At 39.0% G+C, this 27,474-nt stretch overlaps 1 protein-coding gene across 2 annotated transcripts in view; it reads left to right on the top strand.

Moving 5' to 3' along the window:
* Positions 1 to 27,474, top strand: part of syne2b (spectrin repeat containing, nuclear envelope 2b) — a 109,311-nt gene that overhangs the window by 33,450 nt on the left and 48,387 nt on the right. For both annotated transcript variants that reach the window (XM_082154399.1, XM_082154398.1), the window contains 30 exons: positions 28 to 192; positions 507 to 854; positions 973 to 1,109; positions 2,003 to 2,144; positions 2,274 to 2,447; positions 2,526 to 2,600; positions 2,703 to 6,272; positions 6,897 to 7,055; positions 7,195 to 7,350; positions 7,508 to 7,779; positions 7,906 to 9,967; positions 10,133 to 10,467; positions 10,707 to 10,851; positions 11,027 to 11,227; positions 11,344 to 11,603; positions 12,025 to 12,184; positions 14,965 to 15,120; positions 15,635 to 15,775; positions 16,343 to 16,525; positions 16,680 to 16,817; positions 17,009 to 17,194; positions 17,487 to 17,591; positions 17,892 to 18,044; positions 18,128 to 18,214; positions 18,302 to 18,448; positions 20,344 to 20,532; positions 21,230 to 21,304; positions 21,709 to 21,804; positions 23,496 to 23,924; positions 25,623 to 25,796. In XM_082154399.1, the coding sequence (XP_082010525.1) occupies positions 28 to 192; positions 507 to 854; positions 973 to 1,109; positions 2,003 to 2,144; positions 2,274 to 2,447; positions 2,526 to 2,600; positions 2,703 to 6,272; positions 6,897 to 7,055; positions 7,195 to 7,350; positions 7,508 to 7,779; positions 7,906 to 9,967; positions 10,133 to 10,467; positions 10,707 to 10,851; positions 11,027 to 11,227; positions 11,344 to 11,603; positions 12,025 to 12,184; positions 14,965 to 15,120; positions 15,635 to 15,775; positions 16,343 to 16,525; positions 16,680 to 16,817; positions 17,009 to 17,194; positions 17,487 to 17,591; positions 17,892 to 18,044; positions 18,128 to 18,214; positions 18,302 to 18,448; positions 20,344 to 20,532; positions 21,230 to 21,304; positions 21,709 to 21,804; positions 23,496 to 23,924; positions 25,623 to 25,796 (10,620 nt within the window). The remainder of the gene's footprint in view (positions 1 to 27; positions 193 to 506; positions 855 to 972; positions 1,110 to 2,002; positions 2,145 to 2,273; positions 2,448 to 2,525; positions 2,601 to 2,702; positions 6,273 to 6,896; positions 7,056 to 7,194; positions 7,351 to 7,507; positions 7,780 to 7,905; positions 9,968 to 10,132; positions 10,468 to 10,706; positions 10,852 to 11,026; positions 11,228 to 11,343; positions 11,604 to 12,024; positions 12,185 to 14,964; positions 15,121 to 15,634; positions 15,776 to 16,342; positions 16,526 to 16,679; positions 16,818 to 17,008; positions 17,195 to 17,486; positions 17,592 to 17,891; positions 18,045 to 18,127; positions 18,215 to 18,301; positions 18,449 to 20,343; positions 20,533 to 21,229; positions 21,305 to 21,708; positions 21,805 to 23,495; positions 23,925 to 25,622; positions 25,797 to 27,474) is intronic.

Below are 27,474 nucleotides of genomic sequence, written 5' to 3'. Positions count from 1 at the left end.
TTTTTTTTTGTATGTGTGCTTGCATAGGAGTTTTGCGTAAATCTTGAAGAGGAAATACGGAGAGAGCGGGTTTGTGCTCAGCTAGTTGAGCAGCACACCGTAGCTCAGGATTGGCTAAGAGAGCAGGTCAAAGGTTTCGGTGCCCTGCCCACTGAACGCCATGGGTTACAAGGCTCTATTAACACTCTTAAGGTCTGTTTGAATTCTTTGTTATTATATGTATTTTATTAAGACTGTCAACTGTCAATGCATTAGTTTAATTTAACTTAAATATATAAAAAAAGAAAAGTTAAATATGTTCCCTTATATAAAGGGAAATAAATTCTTTAGAAAATATTTTTTAATTCCTTTTTAAATTATTTTTTTCTAATAGCATCTAATATAGCATCTAATACTCTAATATTTTTCCCTTTTTCCGTCAAACCTGTTCATTTATAAAATCATAAATATTTTATGGTAGCACTGTAAGCTTTGAGTAAAATTATGATGTTTCTTAACTTTTCTAGGCGCTTCTTCAGACCGTAGACAGGGAGAAGAGAGAAATGAAAGAACTGAATGCTGTTAAAGATTCCCTGATGGACCTATGCACTCCAGGAGGTTGTGATGCCCTGACCTTAGAGGTCAGCCATCTTCATGACCTCTGTGTGTTCTCGGAGAAGGAGATGAGGGAACGGTTATCTGTGTGTGAGGCCAGATTGAGTGAAATCGACCTAAGGCTTGCTGGAAGGGCACAGATTCTCAGGGAGCAGGCAGAGAGCCTCCTGGATGAGCTCCGTGCTCAGGACCACTCTTTAGGATTTCTAATGGGTAGCCAGAATATCAGCCAGCTACAGGAGAACTGGCATAGATTCAAGGTATTGTGGGAATATGCTAATTATTCTATGTTCAGTTGGTTTGTTCTAAAACTTAAGAGAAAGTCAGTGTATCCAAACCTTAGGCCTACTATTTTCCTTTTAAATGATTTTCTCATAGACATGTGAGAGAGACGTTGAGGCTTTAGAGGCTAAAGTTTGTGACCTTAGTCAGGCCCTTCGAATGGTCCCACCTGATGAAGAGCCCCCTATTGATGTCATTTCCATAGTGGACAAAGTTACACAACAATATTGCAGGTACATACAGACATGTTGCTTGTCAAATATTAAACTGTTTAAAACTGAAAGGTCTATAATAATGTATTTACATTTGTGCTGTCAACGTTAACGCATGCGATTCATTATTTCCAGTTTAACACGTAAAAAATATTTAACGCAATTTACGCAGCATCCATTTTTTCTGCCATCCTTTAGCTAGCGTTACATTTATGATCACGCACGCAAATGCTTTTAAACCATTCAAGCGCGACAAGACAAACAAGGAGAATATTAATGTTAATCAAAGAACAAAGGTAACAGAGAGAATTATTCACTGCTCTTGACTAATGAACTTTTGTAGCTTTAATAAGGATTAATCTTTATTTAATTTATAATTTTATAAATGTAAATATGACATTTATTATGAGTTTATATGAGGATTGTTTAAAGTTCACTTAAATTAAAAGTTGTTATATTTTTTGAAACCTAATAAATGTAAAAATATTGATAGCTTTCAATTACACTGTAGTTTTGAATGGCTATAAAGTAATGTTTATAATTGGGAGGGGGGATCAATTTCATTGAGACATCAGTAGCAGTAGGTTATTAGTATCAGTGATACTTTGCCTTTAATGCCATTAAACAAATATTTAAAATATACTGTCTTTATGCTGTTTCTACATTAATTTGGAGATTAACTATGAAATGATTACATTATAAAATATATAAAAATATTTGTAATCGCTATTAATCACAGAAAAAATGTGTGATTAATCTAGTTAAGTTTTTTAATCGATTGACAGCACTAATTTAAATCTGAATCCAGTTTATTTAATTGTAATATGGATAGCATGTTTGTCTCACTGTTATAGTGAGTATATAATATTTATTTATTGGATGTGCATTTTGGAGAATCATAATTTTTTTGTCAGTCTGCGATCAAAACTGTCGGAAAGGCAGAATGACTGTGCAGACAGCACTGTGCAGTGTGTGAGACAAGCCTTACAAAACATACAGTCATGGAACCAGATGACACATGCAAATCCTCCCAGCAGCTCAGCCTCATCCATGCAGGTGTGTTTGTGGCTTAATTTGGATGCAGTGTGTGAGTACAAAACACATACTGCACCTGCAGTATACTGGTCCTTTTGAACAAGTATGGTTGCTGTTTCAGTGTAAACATACAACATTTTTACTCTTTAGGCTGCAATTGAGGAAGGTGTGAAACTATGTAAAAGCCTGCAGGTGGTGCTATCCCATAAAGAACTCCTGAGGGACTGTCTAGGCCCTGACTTGGCAGGCAAACTTGAAAGAGATGGACTGAAAACCCTAAATGAGGCAGAAACAAACACGAATGACCTTAAACAGGATCTTAAGGTGAGTGTGACTCAATTATGTGGGATGGTGTTTTAAATGAAATATATAGTGTTTTAACCAGATGAGTTTCTGTTTCAGAATTTTGAGGAGAAGCTGAAGCAGGAAGCTCAGAGTTTGTCACTAGAGGCTCAACACATTCAGTTAGAATCACGGGTACAATTTTCACATTCGAAAACATATTTCTAGACTTTTGTTGTATCAAGCCACACTAACAGACTATGTGCAGCAATAATGTATGATAAATACCATTTGTAGGTTTCTCCTGTGACACCATCGACCAAGGAGTCTGAACAGTTGGAACTTCTTTCTACCTCATCCTTTATCACTGAGAGCTGCGAAATGATGGATAACCGCGAGGTACTGCCATCTGAAAACCCTGAAAGCAAGATTCCTAAATGTGTAATCACAGAAACTGCAACAGAAACAGAAGTTCATGTTGCAATAAAATCACCACCAATATTAGAAACTGACACTGAACAGGCTGATGTCAAAACAACTGTACCGTTAACCATGGAGATTCTACCTGAACCAGACATAAGAGTATATGATTCTGCTGTTCCTACAAGCAGCCATGGAGCAAATGAAGCTGAAAATGAGAATTTAATTTCTGTTGCTTTGGAAACAAAGGCTGATAATGATGAGGTTGTAGATGAAAAGAAGTCCACTTCCTTGTCTGCAGCTCTCCACAGCTTGGAAACCACAGTGCAAGACACAGACTCTCAGTGCTGTGGAATTCCAAGTCTGAGCTCAAAAGGACAAGAAAGCCAGTTGTCTGTTGAGGTTGTGAGCTTAGACTCTTTTGCTGAAAGAGTGAAGAGTGTGAACATTGAAGCAGTGACTGTAGAATCAGATAAAGAGGAAGAGGGCTCATATATTCAACATTTTCAAGAGGAACCAGGTGAAAAAGGTGAAGCACAAACAAAAGTAGTTGCTGAGCTCATTTTAGATGTGGATACTGTACACATACAGAGTGTAGACACACGCACAGACAGTTCAGTGAGGACAGCCTCTCCTAGTGCTATTGTAAATGAGAAGACATTGTGTACAACAATGGGAAAACAAGATGATGGAACTTTGGCTTCTCCAGAAGCTGAAATGTCTGACATAGCAAAAGAAGCAAGCAGCATTCAGTCTTTTCTTAATGAGGCAGGTATGGTGAGTGTATCACATATTAGTTCAGCAATTGAACCTGAACAGTCACAGCTCACTGAAATAGACACCAACAGACAAGTGCAAACAACCACAGCCCCACTTGCTGAAACACAAGGTAATGGAGATGCTGCTTCAGGAAGTATTGGAACATTTTCTTGGAACAATGGACCAAATGCTACAATTGCTGACAGAGAGGGCAACTGGACTACAAATAATGGCCCGCGTGAAATCCAACAGCGATATATTATTCTAGACCTCCCTGAGGGGGCGGAGATGCAGAGACGTCATGCTCATGAAGCTACTCCATTAAGGGAACCTACTGAGATTCAGGGATCAGAATGTTCAGCATCAGAAATAATGGAGACAGAAGGTGAGGCAAAATCTGCTGAAACAGAAATGGGGGTTCTAGCCAACACAAACAGACCATTAGGAGCATCAGAACAATCTGAACCGGTTGAAGCAAATCAAAACCTACCAGCAAGGCAGGTTGGAGAAGTCATGCATGTCATTGTAGAAGAAGAGACAAAAAAGACCCTGTCAGGTGGTGATCCTAAACCTCCAATCAAGCAACAAAATGAGGGAGAAACTGAGATCCAAACAAACCAGATGAATGTCTTAACACTTGAGGAGAAACCTGAGGGGGAAGAGGCCATGGGTGTCATTTTGAGAGAAGAGACAAAGACCCCATCAGGTGATGAAGCACAATCCACAGAAATTGAACCTAATCTGACACCTCCAATCAAGCAACGGAATGATTGGGGCACTGAGATACAATCCAAAAGAATGAATGTCTCACTGACACCAGAGGAGAAACCTGAAGTTGTAGAGGCCGCAGATACCATTGTAGAAGAAGAGACAAACAAGACCCAATCAGGTGATAAAGCACAATCCATAGAAGTTGAACCTAAACTGACACTCTCAATTAAGCAGCAGAATGACCAGGAAACTGAGGTCCAGTCAAAAAAGGTGGATTTCCCACCAGAGGAGAAAACTGAAGGTGCAGATGTCATGCATATCATTAAAAAAGAAGAGGAAGAAGAGACAATTGAGACAAGTGAAAAAGCACATTCCATAGAAGCCAAACCTAAACCAACACCTCCAGTCAGGCGAAAAAACGATAAAAAGATTGATATCCAATCAAACAAGGTGAATACCTTAACAACATCAGAGGAGAAACCTGAAGGTTTAGAGGCCATTGATATCATTGTGGAAGAAGAGGTAAAGATGGCTCCATCAGATGATAAAGTAGAATCCCTAGAAGCTGAACCTAAATCTACGCCACCAGTCAGGCGACAAAATGAGGGTGAAACTGATATCCAATCGAACATGGAAAAAGTCTCAACAACACCAGAGAAGAAACCTGACGGTGGGTACACCATGCATATCACTGAGGAGGGAGTGACAAAAAAGGTCACATCTGTTGATGAAGCACAATCCATAGAAGTTGAGCCTCAACCAACGCCACCAGTCAGAAGACGGAATGAGAGTGAAACTGAGGTCCAATTTGACAAGGTGGATGTCACACCAACACCTCCCACCAGACGACATAAAGGTGATAGGTTATCTTTAAACATTGAATCACAGATAGAGGGAGAAATATTTCCCACCCCACCAAGCAGAAGACGTAAAGAGAAAATGGGAAGTGAGAGTTTTTCTCTTGATTTAGAGTCCCAACCCACACCACCAGCAAGACGACGTAAAGAGAAAGAAGGTAGTAGATTATCGCTCAATCTGGAGACCCAACCCACACCACCAGCAAGACGACGTAAAGAGAAAGAAGATAGAAGATTATCGCTCGGTCTGGAGGTCCAACCCACACCACCAGCAAGACGACACAAAGAGAAAGAAGATCAAAGACCTTCCCTTTGTTTGGAGACTCAACCAACACCACCAGCAAGACGACGTAAAGAGAAAGGAGAAGATCAAAGATTATCCAGATCCATTGATAATCTGGACACTCAACCCACTCCACCATCAAGAAGACATAAGGATAAGCCAGAGAGTGACACATTATTTTACAGTGCTGAATTAGGAAAAGGTGATGATGGACAAACTGGTGAACATAAAGACAGCGAAGAGCCCATTGTTAAACCAACTCCACCTGTCAGACGCAAAATTAGTAAAATAGAAAGAGATGTAACATTAGCAATTAGCAAAAACCAAGAAGAGAAAGAAACTTTTGTGAATCCTACACCACCAATAAGAAGGAAAGATAGCAAAGTTGAAAAAGAGATAGTCACAGGTGCTTTTGTGAAAGAAGAGATAAGCATAATTAAACCAACTCCACCTCTGAGACGAAAAGACAGCCAAGCAGAGACTGAGATAGTTTCCACCACTTCTAAAAGTCAACTTGAAGAAGTCCTACCAACTCCTCCAACCAAGCGAAAAAAAGATAAAATCGAAGCTGACAGCGTTCAATTAATGCCAGAAGAGCCACAGGTGATACCAACTCCAACAACCAGCCAGAAAGAAAGTTCAGGGAATGAAATGGTTTGTGCAAAACTGGAAGTGGAAACTTATGTTGAACCAATAACTAAACAGGAAGATAAAGAGGAGTGTGACACCAAGCCATTGATTGGTCATGAGCATCAAGAGGAGGGGCAGGACTCTGATACCTTGGTCCCAGAAACTATAAGTGTAGTCAGCCAAACAGAGAGCATCAGTGAGATGCAGGTAACTTTAATATGCATGATTTTACCAAAGGAACAAACCTGCATGATGGTGTGGAATCTGCATGTTGGAGATCTTCTACTGAGGACGTGTGATTCTAGGGCCAAAATGAAGTGTCCATTTTTGCAGTAATCCAATTGTCTCCATTACCAAGCACAGCTAACACATTTGGTTTTAACTCTGATGGAAAAAATCTTCTAACAAAGTTACCATTAACACCTGTGGCTCCTGAATTGGATCCTTTTTATGTCTTTATATGTTGGTCTGGCTTTGGCTGTCTTACCACAGAGACAATCCCATCACATTTTGCACCATGCACTGCCTTTTATCAGTGAATAAAGATTTTGTTATTTTAATATTGTCATGCTCATAGAGAAGGCATAGATATTTGTTCTGTTCCCTCTTCTCTTTCTTATGGTACTTTGTATGTTTGGAATGGCTTTTTGAGTTTGATTTTGTGTGTGTTTTTTTTAAAACATAGTTGATTTTGATTGCTTAAATTTACTTAATTTACTGCTCTAATTTCTCAGTTGTCTACAATCTTTTATCCTGTGCAAGTAATATTGTATTTGCTAGTCTTCAGTTCAACAATTAGTTTACTCTGTTATATTATTTTATGTGTTGCAGCCACAGGATCAAGATGTGGATTTTTCTCTGCAAGTTGGTCTAACCACTGAAATCTCTGAGAGTCCACCAGAGGAAGAGCCAAAGGGACCCACAATGAAGGATCTCTTTGTGGAGATCAAAAACATGACTGAAAAAGGACTAAAAAGTGTACTCATGGAGGTAATATAAAAAAATGTACCACTATATCATCAAATTCAAAATACTGGTGTCAATGCGATGTACGGTACATTTAGAATAAACAAACAGGAATAAATGTGCATTGTGTCAGCTGTCCTTTCAGAAAGCTTTTATTCTTTAGGGTATACCACATGAAAGTACAGAGAAACTTCTTGACACGTCCTGCACTGATCTTGAAGCTCAGTTAAAAAGACTAGTGTTCCAGTTACTGGACCTTCGAATTTGCCCAGCTGCTCTGAACTCCACAGACATGGCTAAACAACTAGAGGAGGCTGAGGTGGGTCTAAGATTTTTCCTTAGCCTATTTCCTATTTAATATGTGAATGCAGTGTTACTGTTTCTTTTTTAAGTATTCATTTTTATAAAATAATTCTAAGTTATGGCTGAAGGTGAGCTCATTCAATATTTTCTACTGTATTGTTATACTATTTTAGGAATGTAGAAGGTGTGCCCAGAGACAGGTATCTATGCTGTCTAGGCAAGACCAGGCTAATGGAGACATTGGCACTGGCACTAATGGCACAGTTCATGACCCCGAGGGCATGCAACAGCTAAGCGCTCAATGGAGTGCAGTTTTGTGGGATGCAGCAAGCTCTGTTCATTCCAAGGAAGTACAACTACAGATGGTTACAGATTTTGACAGACAGATCAAGAAAGTCAAAACTACTCTGGAGAGACTCAAAACTGAGCGTGAGGCACTAAGAACGTGAGTATTTACTATTAAGCAAGTTTATTTTTGTACTTATCACTCTGAAAACGGATCAAGTTTATTGCTGAATTAAACCTCTGGTTATTAGAATGGAAAACAAAAATGTGTCTTATATATCTCTAGATCTCCAGCCATGAGCAGTTTTGCTGAGGAGGAGAGGCTGCGCTCTTTCTTGAGAAACATGGAACAGGAAAGGACAGCTCTCGGTGAGCTAATTCAAACTCGTGCAAAACTCTCCCCCCACCTCAGTCTGCCTGAGAGACAAGCAGTGGAAATACAGCAAAACAACTTGCAACACCAGTGGAGGGCCCTGGAGAAGGATGCAGAGATTGCTCTTTACATGGTTAATGCTTATGCTAAAGAAAGTGGCAGCCTTCTTCAAAATGTCGGTGCCTTAAAAGACCATCTCAAGAACATTCAGAAAACCTTGGATGCATTGAAATCCTCACCAGTTTTATGGGATGGCAAGAGAGCTCAAGAAATTATGAATATAAATGCTGATCTCACTTCCACCCATCAGCAGTACCTCTACCTACAGAAGACCTCTGAGGCACTTGCCCAGGAATTCCAATTCAAGGCAGAGACATCCAGCGTAGAGCAGGACCTTCAGCATATCAAAGATCAGCTGGATCAAATAGGCAAACAGTTAGCAGCTGCAACCCCTAGCAGCAGCAACCCAACGTTAAGTAAAATTGTAAAAGTAATGACAGATGCTCTAGCTTGGGCCAAGCAGACAGAATTTGACATCAAAGGACGCCAGAAAAGGGTGTCTCTGCTTCCAGAAGAGGTACATCGACAGATTAAAGATTTAAAGAAATTGCAGTCAGAGATGAGCTCCAAGCAAGCCCAGTTAAAGGCTTTGGTTGAGGAAGTCAGTGAGCTTATTGGTGACCTAGATGAGGATGATGTTTCAATGGTGACTTCATCCTTGAAAGCCCTAGAGGATTTGTCCAAATCCACAGCAGGAAAACTGTCCAAGGCAGTTCAGGAGGTGGAGTCAGGGCTTCAAACCCGGGAGAAGATGTCAGAGCAGATAGCAGATGTTGATTCCTGGGTGGTTGGACATCTCTGGAGGGAAGCTTTGAGGAGAGAGGATTATCAAAGTTTGAGTCCGGCAGACCTGGATCGCAGGTTGAGGCAGATCCAGGACACTCTTGGAGAGGCAGAAAAGCAGTCCGCAGTCACTGAAGCTCTTCTGATGAAAAGCAATGACATTGCATCAGAGCTACATGTCTCAGAGAGTACTCAGCTCCATGGGAAACTCACCAACCTTCAAGAAGACATCAAGGCTATTGTTATCTATGAGAAAGCATGTTGCCAGAAAGTTATGGATGTCATACAAAGCCAAGAATCCTCTCAAAGGAAGGTATCATCTCTTGAGAACAGCTTGAGACAAATGTTAGTTGATTTAAAAAGACACAGGTTTCCTGTTACCAAGGATACCCTCTCTGTTATCGAACCTTTTAAACAGATGATTGTGGAGCGCAAATCTCAGGTTGAACAAGTCAGTCCCTGTGCAGAGGACAAGAGAAGAGAGCTACTATGTGTTATCACTGAACTGCACCACAAAATGATCGATTTGGATCTCAAAGCACAAGCTCATGAAAGGTACCTGAGTCTCAGTCAGTGTATTGAAGATCTAAAGGAAGAAATGGAGGCTCAGATTCCAAGGACCAAAGATGAGAGCATCAACAAAGAGGAACGCTACAGAGCCTGTCAGAACCTACTGATCCAAATCCCTTTAATAAAACTCTTGTGTGAGGAAACAAGAGTTGAACTCCAGGAAATCATAGCAGATCTTTATCCATCTCAGATCTCTGCTGAACAAATAAGACTCAAGCAAATCTTGGAGAGTCTCAAAACCTCAGAATTGACACTGAAAAATAATCTTCAGATACTGGAATGGGATCTGCTGAAACATATTCACTACCCATCAGAAAAGAGAGTACTTCAGCAGTTCCTCAAAGACACCAATGAGGAACTAGAAAAGCCTTGTTGTATTGAACCAAAAGGAGGAGTAATTGAAAAACAATTAAGAAAGTGCCTTGTGCTCAGAAAGACTGTAGAATCTAGAATGCATGTGCTTGAGTTTCTTGAAAAAAAGATTGGAGCTCAACCTCCGCAGGACTCCAAACAGCTTACTTGCTTGAAAGATATGGTTTTGGAAAGGTGTGATCAACGAATGGTGAGTTTATGATGCGTTTCATCTTCGACTCACAATTTCATGGACCTAGTTCTTTGCAATATAATTGATATAAATATAAAGGTTTATAAATATATATAGAAACTTTATTGAAAATATACATTTAAGCATATAGACTTCAAGGAATATTTTTTGCTCTCTTTTCAGGTAAGTTTAACTAAAGCCAAAGAACTGTTGAGGAACTACAACAAGGCAGTGATTGATACCATTCGGTTCCTCCAAAGAGCTGCATTGGTCCTTCTTCCCTCAATCTGCTCTGCTAGAAGCTGCTCAGAAAGACTCAAAGACACTCAGCAGGCGTTATTGACCCTAGACACAGAGTTCCAATCACATATTTCACAGCTCCAAACTAAAAATCTACAGCATCCCTGCTTCAATCCACAGCAAACTGAATTTCTACACATAGAGCTTCTAGGCGAGCTCTTGGTCAGGCTATCAACCCTCAAGGCCCAGGCCCAAATACAACTAGAATCTCTGAAGAGGTACATAGTAGGAAACCTAATTGTATATACTTTAGTGTATAAGAACATAGAGATCAGAGTTTTTTTTTTTTTTTTTCTCACAGTAAATTACCATAATCACTAATTAATTTGTGAGATACTTAATAAGCATTTATTTTATATACAAAATGCTCACTGTGCTTATCAAATCTTATCATCACCATATATCCTGTCATCAATTTCTAAATGCCCCATGTGTAAAATTTCTTGTCCATAACAAGGTGTGTTGAGTGCCAGAAACATTCTCGCAAATGCTATGAGGAGCTTTGCCAGCAAGTGAGAGACACAGAAACATTGCTATCACAATGTGCTTCCAAAAAAAATACTTCACACAAAGACTGCAAAGACCAGCAACTAAAACTCAAGGTAAAGGCAAATAAGACCCTTTTCTGTAGAACGGCTAGCATTTGTTAGCATTAGCTCCCCATATACAGTAACTGAAAGATCTGTATCATTTATCTGTTTTGCCAACTTATGCATTGAGATACATATGGTTTGGCTGTTAGGCTAGTTTATTCAAACATATTCCTTATCTTTTTAGGCTGTAGGGGAAGAGGTTGCCATACTTCTTGGAAAACTGGAGAATCTGAGAGAATGGTGTTCATTATATGGATGTAGAGCCAACAGGGAGGATGCAGTGAGTGCTGTCTGGGGGCAAGTGGCAAGATTGCAGCGCTGTGCCAATGATCTGCAGACACGCTCAGGACAAATGGAAGCAGAGTGGAGCTGTGTCACAAGGAGTGTAAGTGCCATGACCACAACTGATAGCGAGTATCTGACACCTCTGTACATCAACATTCATGTGAAATAACAAAGAAACTTTAAAAAAGCTTGTTTTCTTTTGTTGTCATTCTACAGGTGGAGCAGGCAGCCGGTGTGTTGGAGCAGGTGGATGCAGAACTTCCAGACAGCGGCAGAAAGAATCTGACTGGTGACGAGCTGCAGGAACTGCTGCTTTTCTGTTCCCAGTACCAAGACAGACTGGACTGTGAACACAGAGCTCTTTCTGCATTGGAATTAAGAGCTGCGAGGTTGCTTGGTGTTCCCCCCCACCTGGAACAGGCCCCACCCATTGAGCTGTGCCAGAAACTTCATGCCCTGCAGGAGCGTTACCATAGGTCAGAAATCTACTTGGTTTTCAGTTTTCTTTTCTTTCATCATATTCTGAGATATTTAAATTATTGTTTTCTCAAAACATTAATGACTTTTGCGTAATATTTCCAATTGTGGACTCCATGTGCCAGTGATCCATGCGTTAATTCCAAATCAGTGGGCTTACAAAATAAAGTGGGTCAATGTTGGATGCCAACGTCCCGTTACAGAGAGGGCCAGCAAGCACATGCTGCCTTCAGAACATTAAACCACACAGTCTCAGCTAAATATTTATATTTAAGTTTACTTATATGCATTTTTATATTATGCTGAACAAGAACATAACAATGTATGGATTCTGGGACATGTATCAGCATTTATAGCATCCATTTTGCAGTATGGACTTGGACTGAGAGTTTAACGTATTTTGACTTGTATGTTCTGCAGTCTGAAGGAGCGGAGCACTCAGGGTCAGAGGGCAGTAAGAACAGAGGTGGAGGAAAGGGGACGAGTGCAGGAGCAGCTGGAGGGAGTCAGAGAATGGCTGGAATCTGCCACCTCTCTCCTCTCTGTACTAGAGCACGAACCCAGCAAGAAACAGCTGCAGGTTAGTCACCCTGCTTGACTTGTGCTTTGATTAACTTTATTTTTTTACATTGCAAAGTTATAATCCAATTCTTTAACTCATGTCCAGGATAGGTTTGTACAGTAAGAAAATCTATCGCTCCAGCCTGAGAATTACTTTTGCTTATGAGATGGAAAAAAAGGAAGGGGGATTTGCCATTGACACAATGTTCCATTTGTCCCTGACTGCAACCGGCAATCTTCATTATCTCTGCTCTGAATAATACCTCTCACATGTGAAGTCCCTTTTGTGTCGGGAAGTAACTAGCATCAACTAACGACACTACTAGCTTGACTACATTTTTTCAGTAGCATGACAGCTGATCTGCTTTCAAAACAGTGTTGTTTTTTTAATTGCAGTGTAGCAGAAGCAAAACAATGATTCCTGTTTTTTTTTTTTTTGTAGTGTAGATTCAGTGTTACCCCAGACTAAACAGATTTAATGACATACTGGAAAAGCAAAACAAATGCACATACAGAAGTGCAGACGCACATTTTACACATGAATAAACCTGAATGGACACTGACAGACATGACTGCTGTAATGTGGTTTGTGTCTGGGCACTAGAGATACAGTACTGTACTACTGGCATATAGTGTGGTTTAGTCATGGCAGGTTTTTATTGCTAAGTATCGGTTGTCCCAACCAGGCTGTTTTGAGTGACAAGCAATTTGTAGAAATGGAAACCAAGAAATCGTCAAAATATCCTGTTTACAGCTTAACACAACTGTTGCTGGTTAAGACAAAGCTTTGCGCTTTATCGCTTCATGTCTAGTTAGAACTCTGTGTGAAAGAGACTTTTTTTTGTGCTGAATAGGCTGTTCCATCCAATCAATTCAAACACACACACACTCTTAAAGATTCAAAGACTTTTAAACAGTTATTCTCTTTCAAACACACACAACACTGCTGCAGACTCTGCTGTTTTTCTCTCTCATTACCACACACAGATGAGAGGGCTAGTGTGTTAGTGTTCTAGTTAAATAGCTGAGTCAAGTTAAACATTCCCACACAATCTTTCTTTTCACTGTTTCAGATACACACACTCTCCTTCTCTCTTTTTCTCAAGCACACACTTTTGATTCAGATTTTCCCACACTCACACACACCTGTAAGTGGATCCTCCAGGTTTGATCCCAAAGCCAATAATGCACTCTCACTCTTACTCACACACTCTCACTCTTACTCACACAATCCATCTTTCAGTCTTTCTTTTGCTCAAATGTGTCCCATAAGATATTGAAAAAATGCTAAAGCAATAAAGGAACAGAATGTGTAGGAATGAGCATAAAACCATGAAGAACAGAGGTCCTAATAAAACACAAACAGCCGCCAAATAGAATGATCTGAATGGATAATCTATTCCTCTCTCTCTCTCTCTCTCTCTCTCTCTCTCTCTCTCTCTCTCTCTCTCTCTCTCTCTCTCTCTCTCTCTCTCTCTCTCTCTCTCTCTCTCTCTCTCTCTCTCTCTCTCTCTCTCTCTCTCTCTCGCTAAAGCATGGTCCTTTCTGACTCTAAATCCCTCTGGGTTTTTGGTAATTTTGGGATCTTGTTTATGCAGCTTTTCTTCCCATCTTAAATGGCTCATTATAATATAAATAGGAGTTAGAAGCTTTATCTCACTAACTGGAGCCGGAGAGGTGAATAGGGTTGAGAGAGCGAGAGAGCTTTTTGAGTGAATTGTCCTGGTTCTGTTATCTTAAAGCTTGAGGGACTAAGAGCATCATCAGTGACTGGGTCCACCAGCGAGGCTAGTGCTAAAGAGTGGTACTGGTACTGATATGCATAAACCGAATATCGCATTGTGCATCGTTTCCATGTGCTTTATGATGTTCCTATAAATTTACAGTAAGTGTTTTCTTCATTATACCGGTTTTTGTTGCTATTTCCTATCCAGTAGAATCTCAAAGTAGAAATTCTGGGCACCTTCCCACTATTAAATGTATAACCTATTTTTATTTTATATATATATATATATATTTTTTTTTTTTTTTTTTTCTGCTAAATGTTTGCTAATATTTGTTACGGTGTACGAAGAAAAATGAAAGAGCCTGAAGGGAAAAGCATAGGTATTGTTTTTATACCTCGCTGAGGATAAATTTCTTAAACAATACTGCCTATTTTTATATATATAAATATTAATAATTTCTCTTATGTTTTCAATTTCCTAATTAATCATTCGTTTGATATTTTTGTTTGACAAAGTAAAACATCTAAAGGTGTACAGTAACTGTCCTGATAACATGAAATTCTCTTTTAAAAAAATCTTACAGTATGTATTATTCCTTAAAAAGAAGTTAAACAATTTTGAATGAAAATATAATATTTTTAAACAGTAAATTAGTCTGGTGTATAAGCATGAAGCCATTTTGTTGTCCCAAGGACAAGTAAATTAATTGTATGATATGACAAGGTTAGTTCAGGTAGTCTAAAATAACATTTCTAAGAACTTGGTAGTGACCTATAAAACTTTTTATATCATAATGAATATAATTATATTTTCACCATAGGAACAACCTTAAGTTTCAGATGTTTTATAGTCACTTTGCCGAGTCAGTTCTGCCCTCAGTGAATGCCTGTGTTACGTGTGTCACTTTTTCCATTCTTGTTTACGATTAGCTCTAGTTTGGAAAAAACTTTTACCGAGAAGTATTTTTTAAACGAAATGGATAAAATGGAAAAATGGTTATTTGTGCAGTACACATATGTACTCAATACTAATGTTACCTAATTGATGAGTAATGTCCTTTTTCGCTCAACAGGAGGTTCACTCACAGCTGTGTACCCAAAAGGCCATTCTGCAGCGTATTTCAGAAAGCTTGAAAATGATGTACTCTGACAAAAACACACCGATTCCCGAAGAGATAGAGGGACTGTTACAGGAAGTCTCACAGTCATTACAGGAAGTGGAGGAGCAGGTTTGATGCATTCTTTAAAGTGGTTCCCAACTTATGTTTCAGGACCCAGATTTTACATTCATCAAAACAGACCTGTTAGTTTTTGGTTTCTGGTTGAGATACTGTATGAGAAATTTTTTTTTTCTTAAATTGATATCAAATGTTCAAAAGGACTGAACTCATACAACTAAATGTGCTTCACACACACCCTGTAAACATCACACTTGCTGCAGTTTCATCTCATCTTTAATGAATTAAGCGAGGAGAACATCTCAATCTATAAGAGTTAGATCCCTGCATCAGAGACACATAATCTGCACACATTCACAGGTGTAAGAGGTGTTGCATCATCCATATACACATTCAAACACACACACACAGACACACATACTCCTGTTACTAGAGTTTTGTCTCATAGACACTTATTGTGTCCATGTGTTTAATGATTTTTAAAAGTGAATATAGTCAATTTGTTTGTTTCAATTGACGTGTTTGTTTTTATGTCCATTTCATTATCCATCTGTCTCGCTCACAGGTGAAGACAGCCGTGGAGAAAAGTGGCCCACTTCACAGGCTGGGTGCTAAAATCTCAGAGATTAAAGCAGGTCTGGGATCAGTTCAGAGCTGGTTAGAGCAGAAGAGCCAGAACTTCAATGAAGCTGAGAGCACACAAAAGGTCAGAAATTAGTTTAGTCTACTTAGTCTAAAACCTGTTTCACAAATTTTGTATTGTAAGCATATATTCATATTAGAGCCCATGTGACAGATTAAAGTGTAGCAGATGTAACACTTCATGTACGGTTTCGGTGCAGATATGTTCTGGATTAGCGTTTATAAAGATGCACTATAAACCAATTTATGAAGAAATACACAGTAACAAGGTGAAGTACTTTACACATAGTTTGGAAAAGTACATTATTCAAAAACAGTTGATGCACGCTCCCTGTGATATATTTTAAAATGTATTAAAGATTTATTAAATTGATTTAAGTCATTAAATGAAATGCACAATATAATAGCCCATAAATCACTTTATTTTTCCATACTGTACTGATATGTTTGTCATCTGATTGTCAGTCTGAAAGCTCAAAACGCACCTGCATTTGCTTATGGCCTATAGGTGCAAGTTCTGAGAAACAGTGTTTTAAATCTTTTAAATTATTTCTTTACCGTGAAGTCTAGAAACAGATTAAATAACCTATGGAAGATTTAATGTGTTTTTTTCTATATTGTTCCCTCGCAGCGAGTCTGGGACGAGTTGGATAATTTACACACTCGCCTGGCGGCAGTGGAGGTGGAGCTACAGGACGTGAGTGAAATGCGTCCGGACGAGACCCGTCTGATTCTGGACAACCTGGCCAACACTCAGCAGACCCATACGCGCCTCACCAAACAGGCTGAACAGAGAACCACCTTCCTCAGCAAGGTCACCTGAATAGACTCGCATTTAACCTAAAAATTAGCAAAGAAGTTGAACATGATAGATTGAGATGGAAGGAAAACAGAGTTTTAGTGAATAATTACTGACTTCAGTTGCATCATGTCACCTAAAGTGTGTTATCTACACGGTCTCTGTGTAGGTCCGTGATTGGCTGCAGGAGCATGAGGAGATGGTGAAGGGGTCACAGAGCTGGATCTCAGAGGCTCAGTCCTGGCTTACGACACCCTGCACATACACCACTGCCAGATGCCTCGACAGTCATGTAAACGCATTGCAGGTATTATTCTCAGAAACATCATTATCATTTAGCTGACAGTTACTTATAACAGGAAAAGTCCTCCTGGAAGAAAACTGCATCATCCCATTGTGGGGTTTGAACCTGCACTTATTCGGTTATATAGATTAGGCTAAAGACCCTATTGAATCATTTTCATGTCTAATAATAATGTGTGTTTGTGTGTGTTTCAGATGGTTCTGGATGATTCCGCTCAGATGAGACGGACTCTACAGGGTTTCAGCAGTGTGCTGACAGAGATGGGAAGTGTGTTTGATGTCAGTCCATTAGAGGAGCAGCTCTCAAATGCTGATCGACGTGTGGCAGACATGCAGCACAGCCTTCTGGGACCCCTCTCTCAGCTGGAGCATGCAGCAGCAGTGAGCACACACACACACACACACACACACATATATATATATATATATATATATATATATATATAACATTTAATTTTATGTTTAATTACTTAATTATGAATAATTTTCCAAATGAGGATGTCAATGTATGTTCCCAGAGAGGGATTTTTTTTTTTTTTTTTTTTTTACTCACATTTGAGGATAATTTTGTCCCCAAACTAGAGCTTATTGTTGAAAAAATGCACAGCTGTCTAATCTATAGAAGGTGATTTTTATGAAACATCTGTTTATGTGTGTGGTGTGTGTTTTTAAGGAAGTGGATGCCATTGAGACAGAGGTGAAGGTCATGGAGAAAGATGTAGTCACAATTAAATCTACTCTGACTACCAAGGAAGACATCAGCCAAGACAATCTTAAGGTAAAATAATTGTGTACTTAAACATTTGACCAGTTGTAACCTATAGTGCGTTGTAAATGATCCACATGACACAGGTTACCGTAACCGATTGGATTTTGTTTAAAGAAAAGCACAAAGCAGAACAGAATGGTGCAGCATAAATTTGCCTCCGTCATTCTTCCTACGTATGCAAGGCTCGGAGAAACCCCAAACATGGGTCCTAAAGTAACATACACAGAGACCATACACAGTCAATGGGGAGACGTTATGTAGTTACTGTCAAACACCTGATTCCTGTGGGTGTTTTGTGTGTATTTGCAGGCAACAGAAGACAGGATTGACCTGATGAAAAGGACAGTAGCTGAGATCCAGAACTGTAAGGATGGTCTGTGTCTTCCTGACAAAGCTGAAAACACACTCCTGGTGTTCAAAAGAGCAGAATTACTACAGAAACAGCTCCTGGAACTAGAGCAGGTAGAGCACATATACACAAACACATACACTCAGGCAAACACACAGTTCACACAGTGCTCAGTGTTGTGTTCATCTCCTCTCAGCTGGCTCTAGAATACTCAGTTGAGGTGCAGGATATTCCTGCTCCGGCCCTAAGTGTTCCGCCCACTATCACTGAGGAAGAGACACAGGTTAGACAAAATATTATGTTCAAATCTAATGCTCCAAACGCAAAGATTAAATATTAAAATATATATATGTTATGTGTGTGTGTGCAGGACAGCGGTCAGATTCAGATTGCGCATGTTGAGGAGGATGTGTTGAGAAAATCAGGAGCAGCGCTGATGACGGTGGCGCAATCCACACCGGAGCAGAGACTCACCTGGATCTCTGAGAGGAGCAGCCACTCCCCCACAGAAACACAGGTATGAGGGAACACATTGAATGCCCCCTTTTTGAAATCACCCTGGAAGTTGTAGGTCATCCGGGTTCTTTTCGTTTACTGTTTTATGAATACACTGAATTCGGACATACTACTCATACTGTTTTTTCTGTTATATAGTAGGGAAGTATGCAATTTCGAATACAGCTATAGTCAGAAAGATATGCAGGTGTCATAATTAATCAATAAAGTATTATTACTAAATATAGTCATGGATAAAAGGCTTTGTTCACCAGAACATGCAGAGGTTATTATTGCTTTTATAAAACAGTTTACTAAACAAAAATATAAAGGACAAAATCATCATCCAGAAATCGGCATTTTCATTTTATATTGCTTATATTAAAGTCCCCCTGTAGTCAATAATTGTATCCCTTAAAACTCAACTTTGATCACCAAAATGACATATTGAAAAAAAATAATAATAATTGGAAAAAAAAAGTATTCATGCCTTAAAGGGGTCATCGGATGCAAAATTCACATTTATATGGTGTTTGCATATAAATGTGTCTTTGCAGTGTGTGGATACAACCACCATACAATGAAAAAAATCCATTCCCTCCTTTTTTTTTTTATCCTCAAAAAGTCTAAACACTCTCAATAATCAAGCCGTTTGGATTTTCTGAGCAATATGATGTCATATTGCTCATGCTCCGCCCACAAACACTGACGGACTGTCCCGTATTAGCATATTTCCGCCCTCAGCCATTTGTATGCTGTCCGCCAAGGCAGCACTTTACGTGTCTTGTGTCGACACACGCCCCATGGAAGAGAGGGGTGGGGTGAGCAATTGCTCATTATCATTTAAAGAGACATGCACCAAAACGGGTCGCTGTGAACAGAACTGTTTTTGAGGAGGTAAAAAGGGTGTTGTTTTACACAACCATTGAGGAATTTTAACCAAAGTATGTTACAAACTTTACATGAAGATCCTAAAGAATCATACCAACTTGTGGAAAAGGGGCATGACCCCTTTAAAATACCTAATTTAGTATACATGGTTCTATAAATATACAAATTAGCCCCGCCTTCACTCACTCACACCACACGGACATATAGACGACATTAAAAACTTGATTTTCACCACAGGGGGGCGTTAAAGTATAATTTACCATATACGCAAAACGTTGTTTTTGCTAGAAATGCATTATTGTGTCTGTTCATTGATCTTCCTCAAGAATCCGTGAGGCTGTCTACACAAAGCTACCCTTGCAAATCCATTTGTTCTTTGTGTCAGAAGTAGCGCGAGCGCTTGAAGTGCATCAACTGGTGTAGACATGGTGTAACACTTATTATTTATCTCTTTTGAATTTAATGTTCATTTCCAAATCTGTAAATACATACGTAAGCTCTCAGGTCAAAATGTACCTGGCAATATTTCAGATAAAAAGTAAAGCTCAGACCTTGTGTATGCTTTTAAAGAGGACAGCGTCTGTCCATAATGCTTCATGTTCTCAAACAAGTACTAAAATGCAGAGCTTTTAATGCTGTCAAATGCAAGAGCTTGAGTTCTAATGGCTTCTCGTATTTGACGTTATTAACCCAAAATAATTTTCAACCCCAAGTTAGCATACTTTCTTGGTAAGTTGTTCCATATTTCACTGTTCTACTTTGCTCTGGGTCAGCAGTTAATTCAATATTTTACAATGTGCAGCTGTAAACCCTGGGTTAAAATTCTTATTTTCATATTTGTTAGGGTTAATAACATCAAGTGCAGCACATGACCTGTTTTAATAACTGTCTGTCTATCTGTGAAATCATCTCCATCACCCCAGTTAATTTGTCTTTTGTGGTTGCTTGGTTTTGTTTGTGGCTGCTGCTGTGCATGTGTGTGTGTGTGTGTGTGTGTGTGTGTGTGTGGCTGATGTGATGGGACAGCAGGAGTCTGAGGAAGAGGAGGAGGAGGAGGAGGAGGAGCTCTTTGAGGATGTAGAAGAGGGGGAAGATGATGCTTCTGATGAAAACAAAGAAGAATGTGAAGTTCACATAGAAAATGAGGATGACGAGGCAAGACGAAGGTCGCCCGCCTCTCTGAATTCTGAGGCTTACTTCTGCATGACCATGGAGGTAATGCAGAGGAATCAGAGACTTCATCCCTCGACAACTCCTAATGTTTCCTTTGCTTTCTTCTGTAACGTTTTCCCATTCCATCAAAACCCGTTGACTTAATTCTGTTTCCTGGTTATTTCATCTTCTAAAAGTTCTGTTTTTTATCGTAAGGGTGATTTATCGTCACCCTTGTCATCTTCACCAAGTCCTTGTTTCTTCCACTTCCAGATTCTCCTTTATCACTTTTCAGTTTTGTTCTTCCTTTCAATTTAGTTTGAAGTTCAATCTAAAGATTATTTTGATTTTATTCTTCTGAACAGTGCAGTTTCCGCACTGCTTGATTGAATGAAGATGTGCATGTTATCCCTCGTCCTCTAGGGGGCAGTAGGACTTCATCATTCTTTCACTGAGTCTGTATTTATTCATCTTTCAGATGCTCCCTGTACTTGAGAATCACAAGTGCTGTGATCTCCATTTGCACATGTAACACATGATGAATCATTTTGAACATTATGCAAATCTAATTTATATTTCTCTAAAAAGATGTATGCTAAAATCTGTATTGGAAAAAAGTAACAATTAATTGATCTTTAATAAACCATGAGTGGTGTATGATAGGCACAGCATATTGTGCTGCTTTACTGAACTTCATTTAGACTTAATTTGGGTTACTAATTGTGTGGTTGACATTAATGAATGTGCTTTTTTTGTACAGGACTCTGTTTCTGCAGACAATGTTTCTTCTACAGAACAGATTTTGGAGGAAGCAGAAGCAACAGACTCTAAGGTAATGCTAGATTCTTAATTTGATCACAATAATGCGTGTGTGTGTGTGTGTGTGTGTGTGTGTGTGTGTGTGTGTGTGTGTGTGTGTGTGTGTGTGTGTGTGTGTGTGTGTGTGTGTGTGTGTGTGTGTGTGTGTGTGTGTGTGTGTGTGTGTGTGTGTGTGTGTGTGTGTGTGTGTGTGTGTGTGTGTGTGGGTGGGTGGGTGGGTGGGTGGGTGGGTGGGTGGGTGGTATATTCAGGGGCAATAACCAGTAAAATCATTGCTGCTTTGCAAGCGTCAAGTTTTTGTTCTTTAAAAATTAAGAAAGAAAAGTGGCCACTATCGAAAACTGTTTTTTTGTCATTTGGAAAGTTCAGACTGTGGCCAGATATAAAAGTATGTAACCTCTTTTTATCTGCATTTACAGAGAAGTATCTACATCTGTGGCCTCGGGAACAGGTGTGTCAGAAGCTTTATCTGAAGAGGACGCCACAGTGGAAAGCCAGTCTCTCCCTGCGGACATGGTAACCAATACCTCCTCTGTTACAGAGATCTCCACATCCCCTTCCAGAGGCCAGCAGAGGTGTTTGGTCTCCTAGTTGTAGTTCTTTCCTTTCAGAACCTCCATGTCTTAACTGCACCTCTAGAACCCCTAGATGTAGATGTTTCTAGTCCTAGAACTCTCTTTCAATGCATTCACATGGCAGATGTGTAAAAAATAAGGACTTCTGAGGAAAGAATATCTTCAAATAGTTCAGAACTGAGAACAAAACGAGGGTAGAATTAAGCTAAATGGTTTTATATAAATCAAATAAAGCAATGTATAAAAGGGCTTAAAGCAACTTCCTGTGGAGTTTGTGATTTTGTCCCAAACTTTTATGATGTCGTCTATTTCTGTCAGGACATTCTAATACCAAAGAGCATTTTGAACTTTTGTCAATGTTTACATGTCACGCTGTGTCTGCACTGGACGTGTGCGGTGTGTGGCGCAATAAAACTGGATCTTATTATAATCAACTACACTAGAAAGGTGCGGTCGCATTTACCGTTACTCAACTAAATTTTGCAGGCAAAAGAAATACCACAAAATACTATGTATTTTACTGCTAGCAAACAAACCAACTCTCAGTAAAAGTCTCTTTGGAAAGCAATTATTTAGTCTATTTTATTGAAGTGTAGTGTTATGTTTGAGTGGGCACTGTGAGAATGAGGGCCTGGTCCATTGTTGATCTTTTTGCTATGTTACAAATGCCCTCCCACACATATGTCACTGCCAAACCAGGAGGCTTGCCGCAAATTGTCAAAGTTCACCAAATCTGAGCCCAATGTGAAATTCGTGTTCATCAGGCAATATTCTTCATTGCGCCGATTCAAATTGAAATTTCACCCACAAAATGTTGCAGGTTAATGGTAAATATGACACACACTTTATAACCACAATTTTTGATATGCTGCACAGTTACTCCAGCCAGTTTCCATCAGATATAAATTATTTTATTTACAAATTTCATTATACAGTACCAGTCAAAAATTTGGACACATCTACTTTTCATTACCTTTTCATAATTACTATTTTCCACATTTTTGTTTAATTATGACATTTAATGTCTTGACTTTTTTAAGCAGGGAGAATATGTGTATTTTTTTCATTGCATGGTATCTTGTCCTTGATTTTTAACTACTAAATACAATGCTATAATACCAAAAAGATCCTAAAATCTTTTATAGGGCATGTTGTTGGTGTTTTGTTGTTTTGTTTTTTATAGCAGTGTGGGGTTTTTTCTTTTCTTTTTTTTTCTTCCTAATGTAAGATAAGATGGCTACTGTGAAAAGATTGTTCGAAACAAGTGTATGATTGAGTGAAACAAGTGTATGTGAACATTTAAAAATAGCTAGCCAATGACTGCTCACTCTGCACAGCTGTCTAAGTGCATGTGTATTAAGAATAATTTATTGTCTTTCACGAGCGATTGTTGTTTACATGACACATTCTCTAAAAGTAAACTTTTTCCTGCTCAAGAAGCAGGAAATGGTAGGCTATATGTTATTTATGTTTACTATTTTATCTTATACACACCTGTGCATGTTTTCCTGATCTCTCCCTCTCATACTTCCTGTGCGATCACTGTCATGCTTCTTTAAAGTCTGAAAAAAATAATAAATTCCAACAAAAAATTCACACTCGCTCGTCTCTCTCTTTCTCTGTCTGTGTCAGGAGCAGGGTGCATGGAGGGGGGAACAGACGCCACACACCAGTGACACACACACACTCATGACCCTCCCAGAAAACACACACAAACATCCAGAGTCACAAGCCCCTCCCACAGAAACAGAGGACATGTTGACCTCACCTAATGTCATGACCTCTGGTGAAGAGGTGGGCGGGGCCTTAGAAAAACTAGTGGGATTCTCAGAAACGCATTCCACATCCAGTCAACAGACCCATTTAGATGAGATCCCCTATGTACTTCAGAGCCTGGGCTCCACAAATACACTCTCAGCCAAAACACCAGAGCACTGTACACACACTCCGTCCAATGCAGACCATAGGTTAGACAGCAGAAGCACACACGACACACACACACCGATCGCAGTCAAACCCCACCTGGAGAAGACAGAGCCTTTGGTTGAGAGCACATCTTTGGTAAGCACAGATGCTGATGGTGAATCTCACCCCACTGACTCAAACTTGACACAGACCTTGTGTTCATCAACTCACTCACCGCCTGACTTCAAATGGTGTGTGCTGCATTTTATCTGCATATTTCTCTTTGCTCACACAAATTAGAAAATAAATACTCATTTATTTTTCTGGAAACTAAAATAGCTAATTCAGTGCTATTCTTGCAGTCTGAAATGTCAAGCATTGGATTCAGTGACAGGAATTTACCTTTGCAACTAGGTGATTCCTTAAAAAAAATAATCCTTTTTTAATCATTAATTGTTGATTATTAATAATTAACACCTCAACACATTATTTTATTAATATTTTGTATTACTTTTATTACTGTGTGTAAAACAAACTGTGCAGAAAGTCAGGAATCCACTCATATGCAAAAAAAGTATTTAAAATTAAAGGTCATATCACATATTTTTCAGCTAAGATCCACTTATGTGTTTTTTTTTTATCAAAAAGTCATAATTTAGTTTCTTTATGATCATTTTCCTCTCTCTCTCTCTCCCCCTTAGAATTGAAAAGGCCATTTTTTGCCTTCAAGACATCTATGTAAATGCCCTCTTTGCACATGAAATGAGCTAAAGTTAAAAATAAAAATAAACGTCATTATTAATTTTTTTCTGGCATTTACTGCAGGAAGTCTACTTCCTCAATAGCTCACCATTTCTTAACACAGAATAGCCGTTGTTTAGCAGGCTAAGAGTTTAGTCTGTTCTCAAAAAGTTTTATAATTACACAAGTCATCTTGCAGCTTAGTTGAAATTAAACTTTTTTGTGGACTGGGAAAGATTTGTTTTGTTTTGTTATGAAAGTACGTTTTCATAGAACAAAAAAAGTTTTAAATATAGTACATGACCCATAACCACCAAAGACATTGAGGGGGACACGTTCCCCCGAATATTCAGATTTGCAGTCCACCAATATAAGTTTTTCTGTGGCTGATTCTTAAACTTTACATTAGGTTCCCCCTACTCCTGAATATGTGGCTATATTTCTGATATATGGAAGAAAACAGTCAATTCTATGAATTGCAGTGATACCAGTATGTTAAACAAGATATTCTGTGACATCTGAGAAGGGACAAAAGCTTTTTTTTTTTTTTTTCTATAAAGTTAGAAAGAAATGAAATAAATACTAGTGTAATGGAATAGAATAAAGGATGAAAAATAATCTTGGTCAGTTGAGTCAGTGCAAGGCTAGTATAGTTCCTCCTTTATATGTGTGTGAGTGTGTTTTCGGACACACAAGCTGCCCTCGAAAGTGACGACATTCCAGGAAGTAGTTGTAGCCGCAGGTGGGTGGAGTAAACCAGGGACAGACAGACAGAGAGAGAGAAGCCACCTGTAAAATGAAAGCTGAGACAGTGTACTGAGAGAAAGGCTGCACCGGGGGGGCAGAGAAACACAAACAAAAGGGTTAAACCACTGAGAGAGAAAGCAGTGTGTGTGAGTGTCAAAGTTTGTGTTTTTTTGTCAATGGACACACCCAGTGTTTGTTTTGCTGTGAACTCAGTGTTTCTCCTGCAGTCAGCCAGAGCAGGTGTGCTGTCTCTCTCTCTCTCTCTCTCTCTCAGTACACCTGTCTTTACCTTTACTCTATTCTCCTTCCCCTGCCTCGTGATTCTCTTTGGTCTCTGAGCTGCTGTTGTTGTGTATGATTGTCCAGGCGGACTCTGCTGGATGTCTGTCCGGTGACGGGCTGCTCCATGCCTGTCGTGAGAGGGCCGAGCAGCTGGAGGAGTGTTTGGAGAGAGCACAGGTCAGTCTGGAGGGGTCGAGACGGCAAGCTCAGGACGCAGACATGCAGCACGGCATTGAGCAACAACTTCACACCTGCCAGGTAATCTCACACACATGCCATTTATATCTGATTTATCTCTGCACATGACTAATATATACAAATAAGTAGTCAAATATATTTTATATATAATTCAATTATTTAATTTTCTGTTATATGGGGTCTGTAGTATTTATAATTTTTGAAATATATGTATGTACATTGCCCGCCCCCCAAAAAACCTCACTGTTTGGATTTAAATAGGTAAATGCTTAAGATTCTATTGGATCATTATTGCTGTGATTATTATGTTTCTAGCATGTTATATGTTTGGTAACAGTTCTTTTAATCCTAATTGATGGAGTGTGTAGCTTTTCATTTCTTAAACAATGTAGGAAGACACATCATGGCCATATTCCAGGATGACAATGTCAACAATCATTTTCACACATGAATTGGCAACAAAAATGTATTCACCTCTTGATGGAAATACATGTTGCATACATTTTTGTTCAAGATCTTGTATTGACAAAGCAAGAGTCAAGCACTCTGTAAAGTCTCCTCCAGCACATCCCAAAGACCCTCAATTCATTTAAGTTACCGATTCATGTGTGAAAATGATTCTTCATGCTCCCTCCCAACTATTCTTTCACACTTTGAGCCTGATGAATCTAGGCTTTGTCATCCTGGAATATGGCCATGATGTGTCTTCCAACATGATTGTTTAAGAAATAAAAAGTTACACACTCCATCAGTTAGGGTTAGAAGAACTGTTGCCACACATATAAAATGCTAGAAACATAATAATCACAGCAATAATGATCCAATCATAGACTCTTAAGCATTTGCCTATTTAAGTCCAAACAGCGACTTTTTTTGGCCGGCGGTGTCCGCACACACACACACACACGTACACACACACGTATATCCTCTGCCTACTGTTGTTGTGAAAGCTGACTCAGCAGGAGAGGAAGTGAGATCTGGCACACATTGAACATGTTGATATATTTGTATATATGTAAAGTTGTTTCTGGACATGCCATGAGCATTACTGTACATTTATAGAGAAATCTGACAGTATCAAAGTATCTTCTTCTAAAGTTTCTGTCTGTCTGTTCATTTTGTTTTAACTTTAAAAGATTTCATTATCAATTTCTGTAGAATTCAGTTCTCTCCTATATAATCAAGTCTATCTTCTTTTCTTTGTGACTTTCTCTTTCATTTTCTTGTCTTTTACTGCAGTGTTTTACAGCTGTGAACTCTTTTACTACTCAGAGATCAAAGTGTTATCCGATGACCGTAATCGAAGCCCAGATCCAATGATATCATTAAAACTGTAGATTGTCAAAATGTATTTTTTGGTTTAAATTTGGTTAGACTGAAAGTTGAATGTTTGTTTTGAAGAATTGTTGCTGTGTACAGAAATACTGACTGGCTGAATTACAATCAGGAATATATTGGATTGGATTAGATTAGATGACTTCAGTTACTATGGTAACAAAAAACAAAACAAAAAAAAGATTATCTTATTTGGTGATGGATAGTTTATTTTGCTTTTATCGCAGTGCTGAATCACTGAAGTTATTTGCTGATATTTGTGTTTGTTTCTTTGGAAATCGAAATGCACTGCAAGTCAGTAAATTGGGCAGTACAGTACATGGCTCAATGAACCAAAAAGTCTGTTATTTACCTTTGGGGTGGAGTGAATACATATCAATGCCTGCTTATTTCTTTTCTCTCT

Source organism: Leuciscus leuciscus (assembly GCF_965113295.1).
Source record: "Leuciscus leuciscus genome assembly, chromosome: 22".
Taxonomy (NCBI): Eukaryota; Metazoa; Chordata; class Actinopteri; order Cypriniformes; family Leuciscidae; genus Leuciscus; species Leuciscus leuciscus.
This window is presented reverse-complemented; position numbering and strand designations above follow the sequence as displayed.